This window comes from Rhamphochromis longiceps, linkage group LG5, assembly GCF_057381845.1.
Source record: "Rhamphochromis longiceps isolate RC_006_pf linkage group LG5, R_longiceps_female_GT1.1, whole genome shotgun sequence".
NCBI lineage: Eukaryota > Metazoa > Chordata > Actinopteri > Cichliformes > Cichlidae > Rhamphochromis > Rhamphochromis longiceps.
In genome coordinates this window covers 25,212,972-25,238,119 of record NC_140561.1, presented here as the reverse complement: position 1 = coordinate 25,238,119, position 25,148 = coordinate 25,212,972, and the positions used below count along the sequence as shown (strand labels likewise).

The 25,148-nt window shown below is 40.2% G+C and overlaps 1 protein-coding gene across 3 annotated transcripts in view; it reads right to left on the bottom strand.

Moving 5' to 3' along the window:
- Positions 1 to 9,960: 9,960 nt before the first annotated feature.
- Positions 9,961 to 25,148, bottom strand: part of foxj3 (forkhead box J3) — a 92,828-nt gene continuing 77,640 nt past the window's right edge. For 2 of the 3 annotated variants that reach the window (XM_085406841.1, XM_085406840.1), the window contains 7 exons: positions 21,309 to 21,437; positions 19,235 to 19,409; positions 16,903 to 17,406; positions 15,454 to 15,555; positions 14,709 to 14,900; positions 12,747 to 12,848; positions 9,961 to 12,603 (listed from right to left, as the gene is read on the bottom strand). In XM_085406841.1, coding sequence (XP_085262967.1) covers positions 12,491 to 12,603; positions 12,747 to 12,848; positions 14,709 to 14,900; positions 15,454 to 15,555; positions 16,903 to 17,406; positions 19,235 to 19,409; positions 21,309 to 21,437 — 1,317 coding nt within the window. In that variant the 3' untranslated portion in view covers positions 9,961 to 12,490. The remainder of the gene's footprint in view (positions 12,604 to 12,746; positions 12,849 to 14,708; positions 14,901 to 15,453; positions 15,556 to 16,902; positions 17,407 to 19,234; positions 19,410 to 21,308; positions 21,438 to 25,148) is intronic. The other variant, XM_085406842.1, reaches the window with a different exon arrangement.

Sequence of the window (25,148 nt, the reverse complement as noted above, 5' to 3'; positions counted from 1 at the left end):
ACGGACACCTCCTGCACCACCCCGGTTCCCATGTCCACCATGTTGACAGCTGTTGCAGCTCCTCCTGCTTTTTATGACATCTTTCAGTCACCTCGTCCATCATCCTCCAGTGTTCTTGAACAAATCCTGCCAGATTTAATTAACTTTAAAAACAGAAGCATTTACCTTTAAAACAAGCTGAGGAAGCTGTCACTTTGCCAACGCTAAGGGGAAATATAATTACTGACAAAGAACTGGATAAACTGTCACTTTCAGTTTATTGTAAGTAATCAGTCTACGAGGGCAGATATCTAAGACTGGATTTCAAAGAGACAACTGCAGCTATGGAGCATAAATGATGACAGTAACAAATAAATGACGAAAGACATTTTAGTTATGTTGATTTCTCACATTGCAGCAGACAGAACATGTAATTAGAAACATCTGGATGGCATCCAGTCATTTCAAAGGTTTGGGGAGTTTTAGTTAAAGTGCAAGACAGCATAACAAGAGCAAATTTTGACACCTGATACAGACATAGCTAAGGTTTTTAAAAAGAAATAATAAACCACCGGATAGGAAAATATTAAAATATATACCTGATGCTTTGTTTGATGTTTGTTTCTATGATTTCTTCCTCTTCATAGCTGTCAGATCCTTTCATGGATGCACATAAAGTCACGTGAAAGTGGTGCTTGGATCAGAGTATGTGCATGACGGGATAAGCGGAACATTTGGTGATTAGAGGTGTTTTTAACACCACGTGAAAGAAAATATCCAGGATACCTGCAGCAAAAATAAATAAATAAATAAAATAAAAATGTAATAACTCCCAGTCAAATGGCTTATTCAGCTTTCAACTTTAACTACAATGATTAATTAAAAATATTTAGAAAACCTTATCAAATGCTTCCATTTACCCACACTCCTACATAATCCTGAAATAGCCAAATATTTATTACAGTTTATTCTCTCCTGTTCAATCAATGATCTCTGCTTATAATAACCAACAGCTAAACTTTGACAGAATCAGTAACTGAAAGACTACTGAAGCACAGTTTAGTTGTATTTCACATTAGTATTTCTATGAGCCAACGATGTCTGCAACATGCACTGTGGAGAGTGGAAGAGAAGTCCCCAGTGCATGATGGGAAGTCCCCTAGCAACCTGAATCCACAGGAAAGAAGGCAGGGATAGCTCAGTAGGTAGAGTGGTGGCCCCATGATCGGAAGGTCAGGGGTTCGATTCCCCTGAACAGCTACCCTGAGGTACCCCTGAGCAAGGTACCGTACCCTACACACTGCTCCCCGGGCACCCAATGGCTGCCCACTGCTTCACTGAGTGAATGGGTTAAATGCAGAGAGGAATTTCCCTACGGGGATCAATAAAGTACACCTTCTTTCTTTCACATTTCAGAGGAAAATATTCTATTTTTTTGCTCATGTGCATTCATTGCACAGCTATAGCTGCATTATAAATTATAGTTTATTGAAATGTATAATTACGGCATTAAATATTATGATTTTTAAGGTTTAACCCTTTCTCCCATAAAGATGACATTTGATGACCTTCCCTAAGTTTTGACAGCTCTGTAAAGTTGTGGTTTGATGACCATTACAATAGTTTCCAGATTTTTCTAAGGGTAGCTGCATAGGGGATAGACCACAGTCACTATCCCCCTAATGCAAACCCAGTCATTTTGTTCTATAGGCAGGTCTGAAATATGACAGCAAGCAGTCAGTTTAAACTACCCAACACCTTTTATGAAGTCATATAATTATAGATAATCCCTATTTCCACCAACCAGAAAAAATGGTGCAAACGCATTAATGCATTGTTCTACTATTGTTATTTTTTATACTTCAGTTATATTTTGCTGATCATAGCTCCGCATATTCACTTAGCTGAAAAATAAATGAGGTTCAGGTTTATTTATCCTCTCAAGGTGCTTTATTCTTTAAAATAACGAACAAAGCACAGGCTAAAACATGCACAGTGGGTAATGGAAGAGAAGTCCCCAGTGCATGATGGGAAGTCCCCTAGCAACCTGAATCCACAGGAAAGAAACATCTTTTGGGATAATATGGCACTTGCAGGTCTTTAATTGGGGCCTAATCATTCAGGACTTTGTATGCGAGGAGGAGAAGTAAGATTTTTGGGGTGTTAACAAGGAGCCAATGAAGAGAAGTTAATCAGAGAGAAATGTGATGGGTTTTTTCTACCACTGAAAGCTTTTCAGCCATTAGAACAATCTCAGTGTTCAGCCAGAGGTAACGACTGCATGGACTCGTTTCTTCAGCATCACTCTGAGAAAGGAAGTTTGCTATTTTGAGACTGTTATGCAGATAAACGATACATCCTGGTCAAAGTGACTCCAAGCTGTACCCGAGGCCAAGGTGTTACCTGCACCATGTTTCTCAAGAATTTAATCTGAATTTAGAAACAGGCCTATGAGTCATACCTGTAACTCTTTGTCTCAATTTTATTGATAGATAAATATGAATAATATAATAGAGAGTCATCTGCTGTTTGGCAGTGTAGATGTCTGAAGTGTTGTTTTATTGTGTGGAAGTGTGTGTGCTGTTGGCTGAATTGTTAATCGAGGCAGGTTTTTTACTTGATTTATGGGCCGGCTGAGGTCAGTTTCCAAACTGAATGCATATTATTGCTTTTTTATTATTCATAGGTAGATAATACCTAAAGCAACACTTGCCTTTTCCTGCCCGAGATTCTGTTGACTCACAATCTACCTGTTATGTAACATCAAACACAGGTTTGCCCTCACTAACCGACAACTGTAATAAGAGCAGGAGAGAACTGAATAATAACATGCAGCACCAGGGATTTCTTTTAAGAGTATTTTGCATTTACATAACTTTATGCATTCAGTATTTTTCAGAGAGGTAGATTCTAAGGTGGCTTTGAAATGTTTTCACATCATGGCTCTGTGAGTCTGTTCAGAGCTTTAAGTGACCACCACGGGAAGTTAGTGATGGGATTTCCGGCTCTTTTTAGAGAACTGGCTCTTTCGGCTCGGCTCACTAAAAAGAGCCGGCTCTTTCGTATCCAAACCAGCTCTTCAGGTTGTTTTGTTGCTTTAATTAATTTATTATTAACAATAATATGAAATTATGCACAAAAGGAATTACTAATGTAAAAAAAAGTGGTTTTATTTATGTATGTTTATATATAAATATATACGGTGGCCCCTAGAGACAAAACACGTACAAACTCCAAAGCACATTTCTAGCGTTAACTGAACTTCCAAAACAGAGCTACCTAGATCATTTAAATTACACATTCGAAAGCATATGTGTATTGTTTGTGTATTTATACACAAGCACTCATATATATTCAAATAATTTAAAAAAAAAAGTTCATTTACCTGTTATTACCACACACCAAATCCGGTCGTTGGTACTTGCTGGCTTGTGTAGCCACTAGGTAACAAAAGCTCAACACTGCGCCCAGCATCCTGGACCACTTCTGTTGTCTTTTGTACGTGTTTTGGAGTTTGTACGTGCTTTGTCTGTAGGGGCCACCATAAATATACTTTTATTTATTTACTCCACATAAAATGTAATATATAAATCATATAATACAAAAACCAACTAGTTACAGTTCAGCTTTTAACTATTTAAATTTTCAGCTTTTTCCTTTTAAACACATTTAAAGTGAAACAACACAAAACACTGCAAACCACAACACAATTAAATATAAATTAAAATATGAAAACAAAAAGAAAATGCACATTCTCTGTCATATGGACCTGCATGAATAAACTTTCTGAAAAAACCCATGGCTCGCAATAAGGAGCCGGCTCGCATCGTTCACGTCAAAGACCCGGCTCTAAGAGCCATTTCGTTCGCGACCGACACATCACTAACGGGAAGACAGTTCAGAGCAAAGATGTCTGGCTCATGTGTTACATTTATATGAACATTTGGGCACAGAGTCAACAGCAGGAGGGGAAACTTTGAACATGAACCTACTCGAGCCAGAAAAATGATCCTATAAAGGTGTGGCATATACTGTGTGAGCCCTATAGGATAATGTGAAGTATCACACTGCATGTAGACTACATGGAGGGCTGCGTGCTTAAAGCCAAAGCTCTTGAGATTTGATCACATGAACTATATCACAGCTCAAAAACATACATAATGTATTTTTTTTTAATAATCAGCTCTGTTAAAAAGCAATTTCTAAGCAATCTACAACTTACCTCTGCTTGAACAAATATTTACAACATGTTGTTGCTGTCTTTTCCCTTTCCACGGCAGAGAAAGAACAACACTCATACATCCTTTTACCTGGCTATGAAATGTATTTTTAAGATATTAAAAATACACTGTAACATAAAAACATGGGTGATTTTGTAAGTAATGTAGCCATCTTTGTGAATAGAGTTAAAAGTTGTAAATGCTGATGCCTTTAATAGTCATATACTTTGGAATGTTAGGAGTGTTGTTTATATGAAAATGTAAAACCACACAGAAATTGAAATGTTTAGGTTGAATAGATTCATTTGATAATTTTCAATTAAAATATTGTAAATGTTAATTTTTTGTTGTGTTTAGACTTTGATTGTTGTGGACATGTTACGTGGTTTCCAGCGTTGGTGAGAACAGTGATAAACCTTTGATGTCAGAACCATGAAATAACTGAAAATTCAAAAAAAAAAATTGAAAATAAAGTGGGTTCTTTTTTCCTTTAACATTTTTTAAATGAAATAAATAGTAATTTCCATATATGAGTTTTAATTTTCATCATAAATGTAATTGTGCATTTTAGTTACATTTTCAGTGGGGATCACACTGTTGATGCAGAAGTCCCAAAACCTTACAAAAACTCACATATCAAATATGATATATTAATCATTACGCGATTAAGTCAATTCAATTTTATTTATATAACGCCAAATCACAACAAGAGTCATCTCAGGGTACCTAATATCATAAAGACTTGCAATGATGAGAAACTGCAACAATTTTCTTTTTTAAATCAAACTGAAATTAATTAGTGAATATGACAAAAAAAAATCTGAAGTACACAGAAAAGTTACGTAGTTTAAGCTTTTGCTAGTTTGGTGAAAAATGTATTGTAGCGTGTGTGATGAGGCATTGATGGACGTATCTATTGAGACTCTGGAGGTGTAAAAGACTGAGCCAACTGCTTTCAGTGTTTTTATTGTAATACCTATATGCCTCTGACACGTCCTACCTAAAATAATAATAATAATTTTTAAAAAAAGACTAAAACTGAACACTGAAACTAATAAAAATTAAACATTTTGAGAAGATAAAAAACTAAACAGAAACAAGAAAATCCACACTGTATGCTAACTGAAACCAAACTAAAAAAATTAAAGTCAAGACAAAATAAAAATTAAAAAACTAATTAGAAAATGCAAAACTGCAATAACTCTGGAATACACCAGCACACCTATAAAGGTCTGTTACAAGTAGACAAATGAAAATTGTGGAAAAGGTGACGTCTTGTCACAGTTGATGAAGAGAGCAAATTGAATTTAGGCTACAAATACAGAAAAATGTAAATATTTTGTACAGCTTTTTTTTTTTTTTTTTTTTTAATTCTAGGTATTCCCATAAATTTTGATGTAAAGATGTATCATCCTTTAAAACGTCCTTGATGTGAAGTAGAGTTCGAAAAATGATAAATCTTTGATGGGCAATGAGCATACCCTACCCTTCACATTTAGACCACATTAAACCAATGGCCTCTTTACACTGACAGTTCTGCTCTGGGAGTGTAAAGAAGTTTCTGTGTGTCTGCAAGTTGCTCTCATCTACATTTCTTTTATCATAGCTTATGCACTGCTCATAAAATTAATCCTCACAGTATAAAACACCAAGTCAGGTCAACTTCATGGATATCAGTGCATCCAGGTAGGAAGCATAAACCAATCCGAATGCAGTTCACCTGCTTCGGTGCAAAACAAAAGTGATGACAGTAGTGTGACATGGTGGTGCAGTGTGTAGCAGAAGGTTTCTTGTTTGAACCCTAGGTGGAGATTTATGGAGTTTGCATGTCCTTGCTGAGAGTGTGTGGTTCCTCCAGGTGCTCCTGCTTTCGACCCCCCAAAAACGCATGTTAGGTCGTGGTGGTGATCGAAATGAGCCTGGCAGTGTATAGAATAAAACACTGTATGAACATGTGGCTAAAATGTTGCTGTGAGTGTTCATTGAGACTACAGATATATATATATAAACGCAGGTGTGTTACTGATGCACTAGTTAGGCAACAGCAAGACAACAGAATGACTTTACAGGTGGCCCCGGGAGATCTTTGCTCTCCGTGGTCTGATTGAGACTTCTGCACATAACATGACGATAGTTCAGCTCTCATGATGCACTGAGTGTTTCTTCCTGTTAAAGGGGAGTTTTTTTCTTCCCATTGTCACCATTTGGTCAAATGGGCTTACTGATGTTGTCAATTGGCGCTATATAATTGAAACTGACTGAACTTGTATCACTTGGGACACAAGTGATACAAGTTGCTCAAATTATGTGGCAAGTAAAACAAATGTCTTCAGATTATTTATTGTAAATAAAAAGAACTCATCTCCTACGGGCTTTAAGATTTCAGAAAAAGCTCAAACAGCACATTATTCCACAGTGAAGTTACCATATTTTATTTCTTTAAGTGCCATTCATGCATATTGGGGAAGGGGGTGGGGGTGGGCGGTGGTATCGACAATTCTAATAACACTTGAGTTATTTTACAGCACTAAACGAATACAAAGAGTAGCTGTGTCACCTCATCGGACAACAAAAGTAATAAACCGTGCAATAAACAAAAACGAAGACAAATATAGGAGGGAAAAAATTACAAGAAATGACAGAGACAAAATCAAAAAAACGGAAAAATAAAAACACAAACCAAATATATTATCATCAACACTGAAACACTGAATGTAGAACCATAGTACAAGTAAAAGGTAGTGTCACACAAAAAGCCAACGCATTTTTTTTATCACATATATACAATATAGATATATACATACTGTCACCCTCTGATTGGACAATAACAAAATACTCTATTCTTCTCCCTTCCTCATTCATGGATAAGACCCACCCTCTGCCTTGATACCCCACCCCCAAGAGGGGGAAAAAAAAAAAAAAAAAAAAAGGGATGGGGGGGATGATTGAAGACATATATGTACAAGCACAACAACACCAGCACTGAATAAAACAGGCCCCAATCAGCAGTAGATGTTGGCAGTTCTCTCCCATTTTGTAACAAGACTTTTTTTCCCCATTATCTTTCCCCCCCAATAATAATAATAATAATAATAATAATAATCTCTCTGGCAGGTACATGTCCAGCGGTATTTAAAAACTTAAATCATCATCTTGGGAAAAAAAAAAAAAAAGGAACTTAAACTCCCACAAGCGAACACACTCACTCAGACATAATGTAAAACTGATTGTGATCCAGTCATTGTCAACACCGTTTTCTTTTCCCTTTCATCCGCTCGATCAAATCTTCTGCTTTTCCTGCCGGATGATGTGCTTTTATAGTACTATACGCGTTCACCGTCTTCGCCTGGAAGAAACGAAACACTCCATTTTCACTCCAACCAACGGCTCGCTGGATGTTCTCCATTTCAGGCCCTTAAGATCATCGAAGAACAAACACGATTCTCCTTTTTTGTTTTTATTTTGTTGCTGCTGTCTTCGGTTGCAGTCCTTTGGCCCACACTCACCCAAAAGAGTCATGAACTGGTTAACTCAGGTGGCTTAAGCGTCCTGTCTGAGTCCTAATTTTGAAAATTCCCGGCAGTTGAATAAAGCGATCCTCCACAATCAGCAGACATTTGATAAACAAAGGGAGAAAAGGAACATGGCAAGAATGATGCAAAAGTATACAGGTGTGTGACTGGCAGGGGACAAAAAAACAAAACAAAATAAAAGCTGAAATTAAAAAAACAACAACAATTTAAAAATAAAAATCAATGGCAGTATTATTAGTTCAAAGAAAAGAACTCAAGTTCTTCTGCACAGTGCAGCTCTGGTCAGTTTAATAGAAGGTCTACAGTATAAAACCAGGCTGGTAATAGATTCAAAAAACAAAACAAAAACACACCTATGTATTCAGAAGCATGGCTTTCCACCATCCAATTTGGGGGGGAAAAAAGAAGAAAAAAAAAAGAGACTTGAAAGTGCCTTTTTACACAATAAGAAAAAACATTTCGCAATATCATAAAATCATAAAAAAGAATCCATGATTGTCTTCCAAGTATAAAATCAAAACTATGCCTACTACTGCAGTCTTTCTTGCTTAACTGTCTTGAAGAAATCGTTTGAAATTCTGGGATAGTTTGACATCTCTTCCACTTTCTAGCTGGGTTTGATGAGAATATTACGCGTCCATATGGTAAATATGATGCCAGAGTGCAGGATTTATACGGTGGCCCTGAGAGGTCAAACACACTGCAACTTAAGAAAACCGGCACAAAGAAAAATCTTGAAATCTCAAAACACAGCGCAAACGCTTTTAGGGAGAAAATAATGTGAAGGATCAGCAGCAGAAGTGACAGAAACCAAAACAGGCTGAATGCACCGAGACGTGTTTAAAAGCGGAGGATTCATCGGTGTTGTGAGGGAGAAAAGGATGCAGCTAATGTGTCACGTGACTCATTATAGGATTCTCTTCCACAGGCCTTTAGTGTCAGAAGGCCTTCCTCCTTGAGCCTGGTTCAGCTGGAGGTTACTTCCTGTTAAAAGGGAGTTTTGCCTTCCCAATGTTCCCAAGTCATTGCTCATTGAGGGGGTTGTATGATTGTTGGGGTCTTAATCTATATTATTGTAGGGTCTTTACCTTACAATATAGAGCACCTTAAGGCGACTGTTGTTTTGTGGCGCAATATATATATATATATATATATATATATATAAATAAATATAAAACTGATGTGAATTCAATTAATATCGTAGATACACGTTTACTCTTAGCCGTCTACTGTCAGCTTGTCACTGCTGCAGCTGTTCCGTCACATTACTATGTCCCAAAAACACTTCCACTGCATTTTTCTATTATAGTTGTGTTTTGTGTGCTTTAGCAGCGTTTTTCTATTTGCTGGCATTTCTAAAATTGCAGTGCCTTTGACCACAGCAAATGAAAAAAAAAAGTAGTGCAACAAATCTTTCATTAGCAATGAATGATGTCGCAAAACCCAGAAGGAGACAGAAAGTTGTGAAACGTTTCTAAAAAAGATGTTGGACAAGAAGTAACAAAATTTCTTTTGGTGCAAAACAACTGTAATAATTATCTGAACTCCATAAACTGGGAATATGTACAAAAATGCAAAAAGATTGTGTTAACCAGCATTTCTGTGTCTCGGTAGCTTCATATTTACCATATTTAATTAAGGTTGGTATCAATTTCAACTTCCCAAAATATAGTGTCATAGATGTACAGAGGACAAAAATAATCCTGTTCATTGTTTCTAGATGTCAGGAAGACTAAAAGTGAAATGATGGATAGGTGAATGAATGACTGAACTAATATGAATGATTACTCGATCCACACGGTTCTTTGCAGCTTCAATCAGATGAGTAAACAAAAAGTGTGCAAAGAACTTGAAAACAACAAAAAAAAAAAAAACAAAAAAAAAAAAAAAAACATAGTGTCTCTAAAGTTCAGCGCCTGTCTGATTAAGGAGCCACTTGTTACAGGACACAGTGGACAGGTTTCCAGAACCACCGATTTCCCTGTTCTGTGCTTCAGAAACCCTTTTCCAAGAAAAAGTCTAAGTCAAATCTAGTCTTTAAGCACTGTGTGCATCTGCTTTGTGCTCATAGATAGCATAGAGATGATTGCAGTAATCAATCATAGCCCTAAAATTACAATAAAACCAAACATACACACACACATACACACACACACTCTATAACCAGCACACATATATACTGTACGTCCTGTATGAGTCACATTTCTCATTCGGTTATGATTGTATAGTAGCAAAATCTCTATTTAAAAAAAAAAAACCTGTGGGCAGTTTAAAGAAAAAAATTAATATCCTCCCAAAAAATTTAAACATCAGAAGTGACAATGAAGCAGGAAAAAAAAAAAAGAAAAAAAAAAGAAAACGCCATGTCTGCTCTGCTGATCAGATTTGTTTCTCTTTGAGAAGGCAGTGTTACGTTTCAATTGTTTGTTTTTCAAAATACAATTTACTTTAATAACCTGTTTCAAGTCAGCAAGAATTGAAAGTGTTACTATTTGGATTCTCTACAGTTTACTGTTACTACAGCAAAACATTTAATCTATGGTTTGGACTAATTCTTTAATTTAGGAAATATGCTTATTGCCAGAATTAGACTCTTATGTGTGTGCAGTAAATATGAGCCCACTTCCAGCAGCTTAAGATTAAGGTGCCAGTTACACAAGCTTACAGACCAGTTAACAACCCCATAGAAACCACTGGTCACTATGGAAAAATGTGCATTCCACAACCAGTTGGTGAGTAATTTCTCGAGGTTGTTGGCGGTCGCCTGGTGAAACCAGTTGCAAAGAGGGTGCTCCGCCAAAAACCACCAAAAAGCATTGCTGTGGTTGTTATCAGATTGCCGTGGTCGCCCGTAGTTTGCATGGAAGACGCCAACAAACAAGTTGAGAGCCTTTGCGGTATCTGTGAACACTCAGAAATTGTGCCTTACAGACCCAACAAACATATTTCAAAAGACTTTTACTATGAAAGCAAATGGTCTTCATTTCTGGTTTCCATCGCACACTTAGTGAGTACTTGGCGTCTTCCGTGCAAACAGCAGGCGATCACGGCTGGTGATAAAAGCAATCACAAGCAGGTTTTCTGCACAGCACAGCACAGCACTCATATTTGTGGCTGATTTCCCCTAGCAAAAATGTATTTTTCCTTAGTGACTGGTGGTTACCAGGGAGTTTCCGACCGGTCTTTAGGCTTGTGCGACTGCAGCCCAGCTCTCTCCAAAAGAAAAAAAACTGATCTGCCAGTCGCTCATTATCAGGTCATAACCCTCGATCACAACCTGCTAAGAGAGAAAAAACTCACACTCAATCTGAGCAAATAGCAAAAATTTCAAGGTAATAAAGTGATGATGATAGCGCGACCGATTTAGTACCTTTGAAACTGGACTAATATTTTCCTTGTATTCCCTTACATTAAGGTAACAATGCTCTCAATTAACTCTCAGGAAGAAAATTAACAATTAAATCCTCCACAGTAGAAGTGTTTCGTTTAAAGACTTCAGCTTATGTCTTGTTTACAAAATATAAGTAATGGACATTTCAGTCCCCCCCCCCCCCCTATGTTTTTTTTTTTTTAACTGAACAGGACACTTTAGAGTTCACACATCTTAAACATTACTGTATGCAGCTCCTTGTTTGACCAACATGCAAATATTGTTACCGTTAATGTTCAGTAATAAGTTGGCCTGAAAGCTGCTGTTCAAACTTTAAGCCTAAAACTTGTTTAATGAGAATGGAAGAGCCAAATATGAACAAACATGATGCAAACGGAGAGCTTAAATCAACTCTGGGCTGAATGAATTTTAAAATGACTAATATCTGACTTCTCTCTGCTATCATCTTCCACTCATTCATTCATCTTGAAGTGCTTGGGACAGAGAAATAAAGAAAGACAGTTGCTGTACTCCCATAACTCGTCTAATGCAGTGAGACTGATCACATTGGCTGGCTTTAAAAAACAAAACAAACAAACAAAAACATAAAAAAAAAAAAAAAAAAAAAAAAATCACGACACTTTCCGTGATCTCCCTCTTGTTTTCTATTCTGGTTTGTTTAACATCAAGCCTGGTTACACATTTAAAACCCTGTGTTTGTTTGTTTTTTGTAAACCTATCTTTAACCACTGATTCAGCCACAGCGGGACAACTTTCTCCGAAAAGTGACCAACAAACACCATGACATCACTCACAGCGACGGCTTGTGTTTCATTTTAAAAAAAGAAAAGGAGAAGAAGAAAATAACAATTTAAAAAGAAAAAATAAAGAGAGAAACTCATCCAAGAGGCAGCTGAGGCCAAGGTCAACACGAGAAGAATTACAAGCTGAACACGCCGCTCAAATCACATAACGGTTACGGAGCAGGAGGCTGGAGGAGGGGAGGAGGGAGGGGGGAGGGGGCTCGGACTTTGGAAGGCCGCTCGCTAGGGACGGGGAGAGGGCTGGCTGAGGAACACGTGGTTCAGACGTGAATGTGTTCAACTTGCTTCTACACAAGTTTGTAAGCAATCACTTTAAAATGTCCGACTAAATATGATTGTCTTCAAAGTAACATTTTCTAGTTATGTTTTGCTTTTATTTTTTTGTTTTTGTTTTAAACTGTCAGGACTCTGAAGTCTGAATTCTGCGTCTCTCCACCAAAGCTTCTCAAATGTTCTTCTGCAGTCCACCCACATTGGCCTCCTCCACCTGCGGCCTTTTCAGCTCAGCCTGGCTTCCATCTCCTCCCTTCGCTCCTGTGTATTTGCGAGAAGCAGTTTTAGCAGCTAGACAATGGAGTCCCAATCAAAATCATCCTGGATATCGTCAGCTTGCATGCGATGCATCTGGAAGTTTCTGGCAGGTATCATGTGCTGCTGGTTCATCTGTGCATGGTGTCCTGGAGAGCAAGAGCAGAGGAAGTGTTCGTTTGTGCTTAAAAAACAAAAAAGAAACAAACAAAACCCAAAACATTCAAACTGAGGTAAGAAAACTGTTATGAAGAATAATTTCATCCATGCTTCTGCTGTGGCTATATGTCACCTGTCATAGTGGGTCCTGCACTGCTCATAGGGGGCATGTGGGGATATGCTGGAGGAACCATCATGGACATACTTTGTCTGGAGTCCATGTACAGGTTTCCTGCTGAGAAAAATGGAAACTTTAATTAAAAGATCTTTTAAACCAGATGGAAAACACCTTTGCTGACAAATAACCTTTGTTTTATCTTCTTATCTGTTCAGGCCACTAAAATTAGTCATATAAAATAAGGAGAGAATGAACACTGAGTGGACACAGGCACCAAAACGTGCATGTTTGCCACTCAGGACCTATTATTTTGAAAATCCTCAGTAGCCACTTTCAAAATGTTCCAGTTTGGCCACCATTTCCGTTTTAGGAAACAGTCATTTTACCACAAAATTTAAATTGTGGGTAAATTTCAGGAACTTTGACAATAAATAATTAAAATTTACAACTTAAAACTTTATCAGAGCTTCTTTGTTTCAAGTAAAACTACATTTTAAACTACACAGCATTGTGCAGGTAGGTTGAGGAATTACTGTTTTACTCCTCTGATAGCACTATGAGGAACACAAATCAAGCTTACACACATGTTCAATAAAGAAGATCTGTATTCACTCATCTGCCTGATTTTCCTGAGTGTTTCCTACTCTATTCTTTAGGTCATTTCCTCCTTCCCAATACTCCAATCATTTTCTTTTCTGCGCTCTGAACCAATCAGTTGGTTCAAAATTCATTCAGTTTTTTTTATAGAGTTCCTAAAGACACTTTATATTGTAAGGTAAAGTCCATACAATAAAAGACCAAAAGCCCAAACAATTGAAGGACCCCCTTTGAGCAAGCACTTGACGATATTGGGAAGAAAGAACTCCCATTTAACAGGAAGAAACAGGGAAAGACAGCCATCTGCTGCCATCGACCAGTTAAATCTCAGTGTTCGTCTGTCATTCTTCCTTTCAGACTCTTTCATGATACCCGCCTCAGCCTGGTCATTCAAAGCCCCATCCAAGCCTCCCATCCCAGTTTCTATCCATGCTGGGACTCATTTCTGCTCATCGGAGTCTAATCGCCAAATAGCTTATTAATCAAAATGTATATATCTCAATAAATCATCAATTCTTCCAGACAATCTCTCCTTATTCAACTAAGTCTAGACATTTAGGATTGATACAGTGACAATTTATTCCATGCATGAAGACTTCTTCACCCCTGGCTAACCTCGCTCATCCTGGCACAGTGTCTTTTTTTAACAGGCTAACACGGGGAAACATAACCATTTATCATTAGACCAGCAGCCACTTTAAAATCACCAATTAAACTGACAAGCGTGTCCTCTGACAGGTACAAACACAGAACCTTCTTACTGTGAGACATCTGATGCACCACTGTGCAGCCAAGCTGCTTGCTATTATTATTATTATTGCTATTATTATCATCGTTATTATTATAACTCATGCAACTAAATGTAACTACACTATAAAGTTCATAAGGTTGGGTAGTGTTCGCACTCTCCTAGTTTAGTGCCAGTGTTGGTACTTTTATCCATTTGTGAATTATTTCCTCTCTAAGGTCAAGTTATATTTATTATTGGTGTAGAAACCAGTGCTTCATAGCTAACAAATCTATATTTGTCCTTAAAGACAGGCAAACTGTTTGTGAGATTGACTTGGAAGGAGGAAAAATCTTCCAGATAAACAATTGTTAATGTGCAACGGCAAAAAGACTTCCTCATGAAAGCTGATGTTTAAGCAATTAAGCATTCATATACTGTATAATGAAATACAAACTAAACTAATCAAGGAAAAGGGTCAAAATATAATTGGATGAATCTTTCATTACACAGATTACTGGATTTCCAAACAAAGGAAACATACAGATTACTCTTTTTGAGTCGATAGTCATTTCAGACCCACAAACATGCACATTTACATGACAACAATGATCTCTGATTAGGGCTGAAAGGTTAAGAATCAGCTGTTTAACCTGCGTTGAGGTGCTGGCTGGGTTTGTTGGTGTGCATGGAGCCATGGCAAACGGGAGGCTGCACTTCCCCCTGTGGCTGGATCACACCAGTGCGGGCAAAAAACTGGTTGATGGATGAGCAGAGGTCTGCGATTTGGGTGGGTTCCAGAGACCAGTTGTTCAACTCTGCTTGTCTCATGCTCTCTCTCAGTCCTTGGGAAGATAAAACATACATTTTAGCACACGAGAAGCAGGTGGTGCTGGACTTAACTGACTTAAAATAAAATTTTGTGACAATGAAATGTGTGAAACCGCTCCAGTTGACTTTCCACAGAATATAAATTTTAGTAAATGACAAACTAATTTACAAACAAGTAGCAAAAACTTTGCTGCAATATATATTCATTATGTCAGTAACCTTCAGTGGGTGATATTTAAAAACATCCTACCTTGCAATCCTAGACTGTAATTGGATAAACTGACCTGCTGAGCTTGGTGTTTTGGTAATTAAACTTGAAGGCAGTGTTATTTAATTGAAGAGCTCAGTTTAATTAAACTGGTAATCAACTCCACAGAGTCAACATTTGAGCACTCAATCAAAAGCTGGGGCATTACTGTACTGTCAGCTTCTAGCTTTAAATCTTCTGACTGCATACATGTTAGACAGGAGGTAAATCTGACAGCAAAAGGTTTTTATAAATTCTTCACTTATCAAATTTAATAACTGCAAATGGATTGAGATCTACTTGTAGTGACCAAACCGCACCTTGGTAAGGTGAAAGGTCGACATCAGCCCAGTTATAGCTGCTAGCAATACGACAGCTTTCTTTCAGTGCATCCAGATTTGGGTACCAGTCAGACAGTAAACCTGCAACACACACAGCATACTATGTGTAACATTACAAGGTAAGAGATCAAAGTCATGTGATTTTGGTTCCAATGCCAAGTTCACGCCAGGGACAAATACAGTTTCAGTCATAATTGTAGAAGCACTTGCTCTGGCAGAACGTGTCTGCCTCCCCTTCTGGTTCAAATGGAGTTTCCCCCTCACCGAGTAGGGCCAGTTGCAACCCATTTAATATGGACCCATGTGGTATGAGGACTGAAATCTCTGTCTGTACATGACACATTTTAGTGCTCATCTGTTGTAGTTTTATCCAGCTAAGAGGAATTTAAACCTCAAATGTGAGGTAACAGTTACAACTGTATATTTTGGGGACTGAGCCGTTTTCACACATGAACTCTGGACAGTATCGGAAGAACGAGATTTGAGCAGCTGTCTGAGTACACATAAGGAGAGTCTCATTGTTTGGTTTAGGACAGGGTGTGGCCTGGGTAAAGGCTACAGTGAGGGAGCACACATGATGACCCTCTTGCTCAGGATTTTCAGGATAACTACTCCCTCCGGGCTCACAGCGATATTGTAATAAAGAGATAGCAGGTTAAAGACTATTTAATGTCTGGGGTGTAGGTTAAGCTCACAGGGTTGAGCATGTGATCAGTTTGCTAAAAGGTTAATGCAGAAGCCCAGGTTTGCATCTGCCCCGTAGCCATTTTTTACCTTTCTCCCAGTTTTCCTGTTTTCTCTCCACTACGCTCCAAAAATACATACAAAAAAGATCATTTAATGTCTGATCAGACTGCATTGGACATTTGCAGTCTTAAAAGGAGCTCTGTTGGGTAATGTCGAAAAAAGGTTGAAGGGTGCATTGTGTGAAAACAGCTTTTGTCTGGCGATGGCAAGCCATTATTTCCTGACAACAACAATAATGTCTACACATAAAGGTCAGGTCATTTTAGTCACATTTATGGTTTTGCTGGCAGTCTTTTTCTGAAAAATGAATAAGAAGTCAATGCCAAATATAAAACCCCCTTTTTTGGGGTGTTAAACAGTTCAGTGCTGTGGTGTGGCCACTAGGAGGTGCCAGGTGACTGGACAGGCTGCAGAAATCAGCGGCTTCAGCACTGCTTTGTTCTCAACAGCACAGATAATAAATCAGGAGATGATTTTAGTCTTCAGCATCTAAAACAATTTCTCAGTGCTTTATTACACACACACACACACACACAAAAAAAGAGAACCGATAAGAAATCCAATTCAGCTGTGAGCACGGTGTCTTTGCTTTACATGTGGTTTGCGTGATGGACAGGATGAAGAGTGAACAACACGAGGCGACGCTGGGTCCACAGACAAGTGACAGACAGAGGGCCTTACCTGTGTTGCAGGCCATTTGTTGCTGGGTAGGATGGGGCTGGTGGGAGAGGCTCTGGTGCTGCTGTCCATGTTGAGAAGGGTGCTGGCTGTGCTGTGTGTGTTGAGAGGGGTGTGGCGTGTGTTGCTGCGGGTGCTGGCTGTGGGACTGGTGCTGCGATGGATGCTGCCCGTGCTGGGAGTGCGCAGCATGCTGGGGATGCTGGGAGTGCTGTTGGTGCTGTGGGTGCTGACTGTGTTGGCTGTGCTGAGCGTGTTGGCTGTGTTGGTTGTGAGGGCCCCCGTGCTGCGAGAGGTGCTGCGCATGGGGAGAGCCGTGGCCAGGGTGGGCTTGGGCAGGATGGGACAGGGGAACCTGACCACTGTTGGTGGAGTGGCTGTTAGGGTGGCTGTTAGACTGGTTGTTTGAGAGGCTGTTCTGAGAGCTAATGGTGCCACTGGGGGAGTGCTGATAGGAGCAGGAGGTGTGGGTCTGCTGGGAGGAATCTGCCGGTATGCCCATCAGACCTGAAAAATAAAACATCAATAAAGTAAAGAATTATTAACACAATTAATTTTTAATTGTATTTACAATAAAACAAAGACAATCAGTGCAGGAACAAGGAAAATTATGAAAAATTATTCAACAACTAACTCAATATAATTTGACTTTTTACTTAGGTACTTGTTTCAGCTTCTCACTTTTGAGGATGTGTTGCTTTTATATGTTTCTCATCACCACGTTTAGATTTTGCACCATTTTCTATTACAGCAAAAAGCAATTTGTAGACATTACCCTGGCCCCTGGGAATCACTAAATCTAAAAATAATGGAAAATTAATTTATAATGAAACTATATTTAGCCGTAGCTCCAGCTGCTACTAATTTTCCAAACAAATGCACTCGCATGGTTGCAGGATCGAATGCATTTAAGGCACTTAAGCAGAAACACAAATAAGAGTCGGGAGCCAACACATGTTTAAACATCTACTTCAGGTCATCAGTCTTAGCATCTGACAGTAATGGGACAGGGGCCTCCTGTATTTAAGTAGTGAGACAGGCCAGCTGCCATTTTATCGTGTCAGGGAATGACTCAGCACCAGTTTTGATTCTAAGGTTCGCTGTCTCGAGTTGCCGTCGACACTCTTCTCCAGCTACGCCGTCTTTGACAGATTCATCGTGCTGCTGCGCAGACATGACTGGAGCATGAACATCTGCACACCCAACTGCAATCATCTGAGTGCCGGGGAGTGGTCGTAAGAGGCACTGTCCTTCACAGCTTTGGCACAGTAAACCTATTTCACTGGAGTGCTTTTAGAGCTGACTCCAGCCCTGCACCTCCACAATCGGCACGTAACACTCACTGCAGGGGTGACAAAGGTGCATCTCTTATCGGCACAGAAAGCCCATTGTCCAACGAGGGAAATACAGAAAGCAATTAACGCGGCACCAGAATAATAATGCGAGCTCATTACCTATTATCAAAGCCAGTGAATTAGCTCACTGTCTACAGCGGCAGAGTGTGAAATCCTCTAGCTCGATTATTTACGCTTTTTAATTGCTAGAGCTTGTCTGACTAAGAGATTTCACTTTTATGCACATAAAAAAAAGTTACAACTTTCAACTAATGAAACATAGATGATAGATTAAAGGAGAGGAACTCTTTGAAAACATTAGCATGAAATGCATTTGATTTGTGAAAGTAGGTTATACACAGAAAGCTCAGTCGACTTTGCTCATAACTCGCTTGTCAAGTGCTCCATGTTTATCAGTCAATCAGATTACAAGCAAAACTGCTTTTTGTTCTGCAGGGACTCACAGCCCTTTGGAAAGCTGTGCTCTATCCAACACCGTGTATTATATGATACAAATTCCCCATCATTATGACAAATGAACCTCAAATCCAACAGATTTACTGAGGCCTTAAGCTGCCTGCAACCTCTTCCACTCATCTGATGAAACATACCCTATGTGAAAAACTTGACATGTGACAAGATGCAGACAGCATTTGTCTAACGTGAAGAAACGTGTGGAGAATTAAGCCTGCGTCGGTTAATGAAATACACAGACTCTCAGACTCTGCTTTTGTATATTAAATGAGGTGGTTTTTACATTTTCTCTGGCAGAAGATCGTGAAAATACTCAGTATAGATTTCCACTATAGGCTCGTCAGCCTGTTTGAAAACCTGCTCAATTCTTTGTAAACCTCATTAGTGCCTAAAGACTCTCTATAGCCCCAGCTGTTAAGAACAAACCCGCATTAGGAAAATCGTTCTGAGAATCATCCTGTTCCTTGATGATTGAAGCTTAGGCCCTCTATTAGGTTTCCACTTGATGCTCCCGTGAGCCCACTTACCTTGTTGGCTGAAGGACTGCTCAAAAACAGACTTGTAAAGGCTGCGGAAGGAGGCACTGAGATCTTCAAATTCTGAGAACAAGAGCTGCTTGTCCCTGTCTGGCATGTTATACTGGGACTGGGGAGGCTGCTGGAGGCTCATAGACTGGGACACAGGCTCTGGGTGACTGGTCACCTGGACAAATGAAGAGAGTAACGACAGCAAAGAGTTACAAAAGTGACCAACACTTTGTTTGATGTTTCACTGGTTAAGGTATAAGCTACAGGGATTACTGTAGAGGAGCACCTGTACTTTTCAAAGATACCCACACCATGCTCACCTTATCAAGGAACCGCATCAAATATAAAGCAGTTCTCAAACACATGCATGGTTTAATTGTTCTGAGGAGTGACGGCTACAATGTCTATTTCCGCCTGAAAGGGTGTCAGTCATGTTACATATAAAGAACAATTACGCGAAGCACAACAATCTAGGTCAGTGCTTACCGCCTTGGCTCACACAACATTAAGAGAGCAACTCGAATGGACACAAAGCCAATACTCAGGTGGCTAAGCAAAATGTATTTAAAACAAAATCAATAGCAATACCTTGTACAAATAAGCAGCCATTTTATCCATGTATTTGTGTGGGCAGTCAATGTTATGCACTGCCCCTGGGTGTGAGACGGCAAGCAGCGTCCCCTCCAGCTAAGAATTTATCTATGAGATTCACCACAGCAAGTGCAGCAACACAAAACCATGGTTATTTCACAAAGTAGGACCTGACCTGTTACCACTGTGGGCTAGCACTACAAGAGAGTTCACGTCCAATTTTTGATCATAACATCTTCCTCTTCCAATATGTGGGCACACTGCTGAAGCGCATGGCTCACAGACTGGCAAGGCTAAGAGTGAAGAGGTGATAATAAAGCCGGAGTGTTTACTGCGAGCTGCTGCTTTGGCTGTGTGTGAGAGTGAGAGAGAGACAGAGAAGAGAGAGCGAGCACATCCATCAGGCTGAGCCGATCGATGCCCAGCGCCTGGAGCACGGAGCGCTCTAGGATGCAGGAGGACCACACCAAAGAGGGGGCATCTCTGGTGGGAGGACATCAGAGGAAGCACTTCTCTTTGTCTGGGTTCCAGGAGTGTGCACATTTTTCTCTGTTTCCCTTAACCCCCTTCCTGATGTTGTACTCCAGCTCATGTCCACCCTGAACCTCGGTCTATTACCGTCTACGGCTGGCTCCTCTGAAGAAAGACTCCAGGGACTTTCTGAGCAGATAAAATATGGGATAAAGTACACTTTCTAAGCCTGGCAGTGTTTCATTTTCATTCATTTAGCGACTGTGGCTCTCCTACGGCTTGGAAAAATATGAACACAATGACAATTTATCATTTGGCTGTAAGTGCTTAGTGCTCAAAAAACAACAATTACACCAAATTTATATAAATATCCTGTTACAAATATTCAGTAAGAGCCAGAAACAAACAAAAAAAAAAAAATCCCACTGTTCTACACTATTGACTCTTTGCAGAACAGCAGGAACAACCTGCCCTGGCACCTTTATTGTTTTTTCTTTGTTCCCATGAACGATGCAGATTAATTGCTGCAAATAAACCTGAGGTCTTTATGGCACCGCTTAGGTCAACCTCAATAAGACGCGGCCCACGTCAAATCTGTATCAAGCCTGACTGGCTCAGGGAGAGGGTAGCAACCCATTCTTTTGTTGCAGGTGTTTGGTGATCAGAAGAAAAATGCATTTCCTGAGACTGTACAGTGCAGGGAATAAAACTGCTGCTGTATTTTTCCAAAGCTCTTTTTTTTTTTTAAATACACTGCTGCAGGTGAGGGTGTTTCCTCTTGTTTTATGGCTGTTTGAATCAACCAACCCAGGTCTCATTAACTTTTGATGTTTCATGTTTTTTGTTGGGGGTTTTTAGGAGGGGAGGTAGAGCTTGTCTATCTTTAGTGCCTTTCTAAATTAGTCAATGTGAAAGTTAAACTTTGCAATCAAGAGAACATTTAAGATTATGTTTAGAGTGCTGAATCCATAAAAATGACAATTCACTCAACAACATTCATCCTAGTTCTTACCGGTGTATAGCTGTGCACACTGCCCACGCTGTTGAGATTGACGGAGGCCAGACTCTGATCAGACAGGCTGTTGTTAAGGCTGCTTCTTGGACTATCACTCCCTTCCTGGTCTGTGTTGTACAACGCCACCTGAAACGCATACACATGTGCATTAGCCTTGATGTCTTAAAAAAAAAAAAAAAAAAAAAAAAGAAAGAAAGAAAAAAAACCCAACCACACAAATAAATGCACTGGTACATCAGCATTCCTGGAAGAAAATTGGTGTTACAGGTAATGTTGGTGTGCAGTTTAATGATATTAGCAGTGGGAATGTGAAGCCAGGAGATGTGTGTGTGCTGCATACAACAGCATGTCATAATTGCAGAATAGTTTTTCGCTTTACTGCGTGCGTGTGTGTGTGTGTGTGTGTGTGTGTGTGTGTGTGTGTGTGTGTGTGTGTGTGTGTGTGAGTGAGTGAGTGAGAGAGAAGAGAGAGAGAGAGAGAGAGAGAGATAGGGTGCTGCTCAACACCCTCCGCAGTCACTAAGGGGTTCCATCTGAATGTGTTAAGGGGTCTGGAGACAGCTGAGACATTCCCATCACTAAAGGTCATGCTACTGGCGATGTCAGCCACATCTGCTCACCAAGCGCAAATCCGTTTGGGACAGCTAACAAAGGATTTCAGTGCAGCCGAGACACTGACCTTTCAATGTAGGAGCGAAACTAGCCGAGGCACTTCAGGACGACAATCTTAATTATTGTCTAACAAGGTTTAGTCCTCCCGCCATTCCCCAAATAAAGTGTGCCGTCAGACAATTAAGACAGTAGTAAGAAGAATAATCCAGATAATGAATATAATGACACCCACAGAGACCATCCCATGTGCTGAGTTTTGTTTGGTGAGAAAAGAATGGCAGTAACGCGCTGGTGGTGTTGCAGTGGAAGAAGGCATGGCATTCTCAGATTTGTGTGTGCCTGTCCATGTGTGAGTGCAGCATGGTGGCTTCTGCTCATCACTGCTGCTCAACAGAGTGGGCTCTGTGCTGAGCACAATGAAACAGCAGTTGTAGTAGCCTTCAGGCAGGCAGATTGGCCCGGCTTGTCCAGCACCCTGCCTCTCAGTAGCAGCAGTAATGGACTGAAGCCTCTTGTCTTTCTGTTGAGCCACAGCGTGGCACCACAGCGGCCCCAAGGAGGTGAGGAAATTCAGGCAGCCCTGACCAGTCTTCTCTTCTCTGACTGATTGGCCGGCTGACTAATATGTTGGTGCGAATCCAGAGCACAGAGCAAGAGCTTCAGATCATATTAAGCCTTTAATATGGAGCTTGGCTTCTGCACTGATAGAATGAGATAGAAATAGTGCAATTTAAAAAAAAACAACACAACTGAACAGCGCAAATGCTGAATCCAGAGAACACTGTTTGAGGAAGAGGGGTGATGCAGAGGAAGAGGACAACAGGGGGGTGGTAAAAGAAGCTCATTAGGCAACTCTAGCCTTCTTCCACTCAGTGTGGGCCTGGCTCCAGCGTTCATTAGCGCAAAAGGGAACTCAATGAGCAGCTAAGACTGAAGGCTTAAGCACGTCTACAAACTCAGCCCTACAATGCTAATCAAAAACAGCGTGCCACAGATATATAAATGTTATGTGTAATGAAGTCATAAAACAAGCTTTTAGCCTTAAGTCTCTCACCACAATCTATTTTTACACCATTCAACCATAAAGTGTGATGATTTCAAAAACCTCAGTGCTCTGTGGTTTACCCAGAACCCCCATCCCCACCCAACACCAAGTCCTGAGTGAAGATGCCTACTCAAACACGCACCGTCGCAGGCTAACACCCAGTCGCGTCTCACCCACATACATAGAAGCATGTAACATATAATAGACATACATTGCTACAGCAACGGACGTGCACAAAGGTAGAACAACACACATAAACACACAGAGGCCGAGGCAAGCGTGTTCATACAGGCAGGAGCAGCTCCACAGTAAAAACTGTGTACAGCTAGCAGGCAAGCGAGTCAGAGTTCTATTCTTAGCAGTGAATTAAGTAAAAAGCCAGAGGTGTCTTTTACATGGGGGCCTAATCTGGTGCATGAGACATGGATTATGAAATCAAAGCCCAGGTGTCTCCAACAATGCCAGCCAATGTTTGGCACAATCCCCGCATGCATGATCGCACAGACACAAGGTGACAGCGGAAGAGACACAAAAAGGGTATGAGATGCATGAAGGAGATGAGAGGAGAAGAACAACTATTCATTAGCAAGCATATTTCCAACAATCTGTCCTTGCCCCCTCTCGATCATCCACACATTAGTGCCAAAGTTTTGTAACTTTAATGCCAGTGTTTAGGATAATCTCAGAACACAATCTTTGGTGGGGGGCAAAGAAAAGTCTGAGTCTGCGTGAGAAAGACACCAAAGTGAGAGGAGAGGGAGTACAATCGTGTGAGGAATGCTAGACAGAAGATTCTTGCTGGTTCAGTAGTCGTCCTGCCAGCTTCTCCCATTGGTCTATGCGAGAAGGCGGGAATATGAGGGAGAGAGACTAGAATAGAAAGAGAGAGAGAGGAGGAAAAAAAAACAGAGAGGGAATTCCTGTGGCTTGGCATGCAGCACCGAAAGAGGCGTGGCCTGTTGTGTGTTTACAGTGTAAGACAGTGAGAAACAAGCTCTCTCTGAGGACATCAGACCTCAGATCTGTTGCTATTCCACTTTGTCTTCTGCTTGCTTTACTGCCATAACACTTTTTGTCACAATCAAATGAACAAAAGAAGACAAAACTGGCTTGAAATTGCTCAGCTGATGGGGTTTTTTGGGTGTCATTTTTATGCATGTCGGTTATTACTCGTCTAAGTTATTTAGCTGGAGGTATTCAATGGCAGGGATCCAGACTTAACTGTCAGCTCTTAACATTAGGGCCTTATTATGCAGCGGCTGGTGGTGGAGATCGGTGGAAAGTGCTTGTCTGTAGTACTCAAACAGGAAAAGGGTCATCTGTCTCCACACTTTGGCCAATGAATCTGTCTGCTACAGAAACAGCCCCTAGGTAGTTGTCACCGACATGCTCCTCAAAACAAGCAGAAACGCTTTGTAACATAAATGTGCATGCATAAAAATTACAACACACGCCTTTAACTTGAAACGCAAGAGCCTCTGTCATACAAGCACTAACTCATCTTTTCTGTGAACACCCCTGTTCACGTTAAACCATACTTTTTTGTAATGCTTGCAGGAAATAAGCGACTCTTGTAGGCTTTTTAAAAGTACTCCTGAGAGCTGCCCCCACTGGGCTCAGAGGATGAGAGCTTAAGGTTAAAAAGCCTATTTAAATTTCAGAGTGAGCAGCACACTCAGAGCTAACAGCTAGCAGTCCCTGTAGCTTTGCGCTATGATGTACAAGTGTTTCCATGTTTTCACGGATGCTTAAAAAAAAAAAAAAAAAAAAAGAAAAAGAAAAGAAAAGAAAAGAAAAAGAAAAGCCACGGAGAGCAGACAGGGCCAGCAGCCGGGGTGGTCACCTGTAGAGTGGTCACTCGGTGAGAAAACAACTTTTCGGGCGTCAACCTGCACTACAGGTGTGAATACAGAAACCCCAAATAGCATGTGGAGTATTCTGTTTCCAAATGTGCACAAGACTGTGTGCAAGTCTATCAGGTTGCAAAGGCAAGCACCAGTGTGAGCATCATATTTCCGCACTAAAGATAACAAGAGCCTGCTGCCTGTTGTTGTAGAGGAAAAAGGTACAGCAGGGCACATAGTTGTGTATTTTGGTGTGGGTTGTGATGAAGAGAAGCTTTAGGCACATGAGCATATGCTCGTGTGAAAGTGTGTGTGTGCGCGCCTGCATCTCCCCTT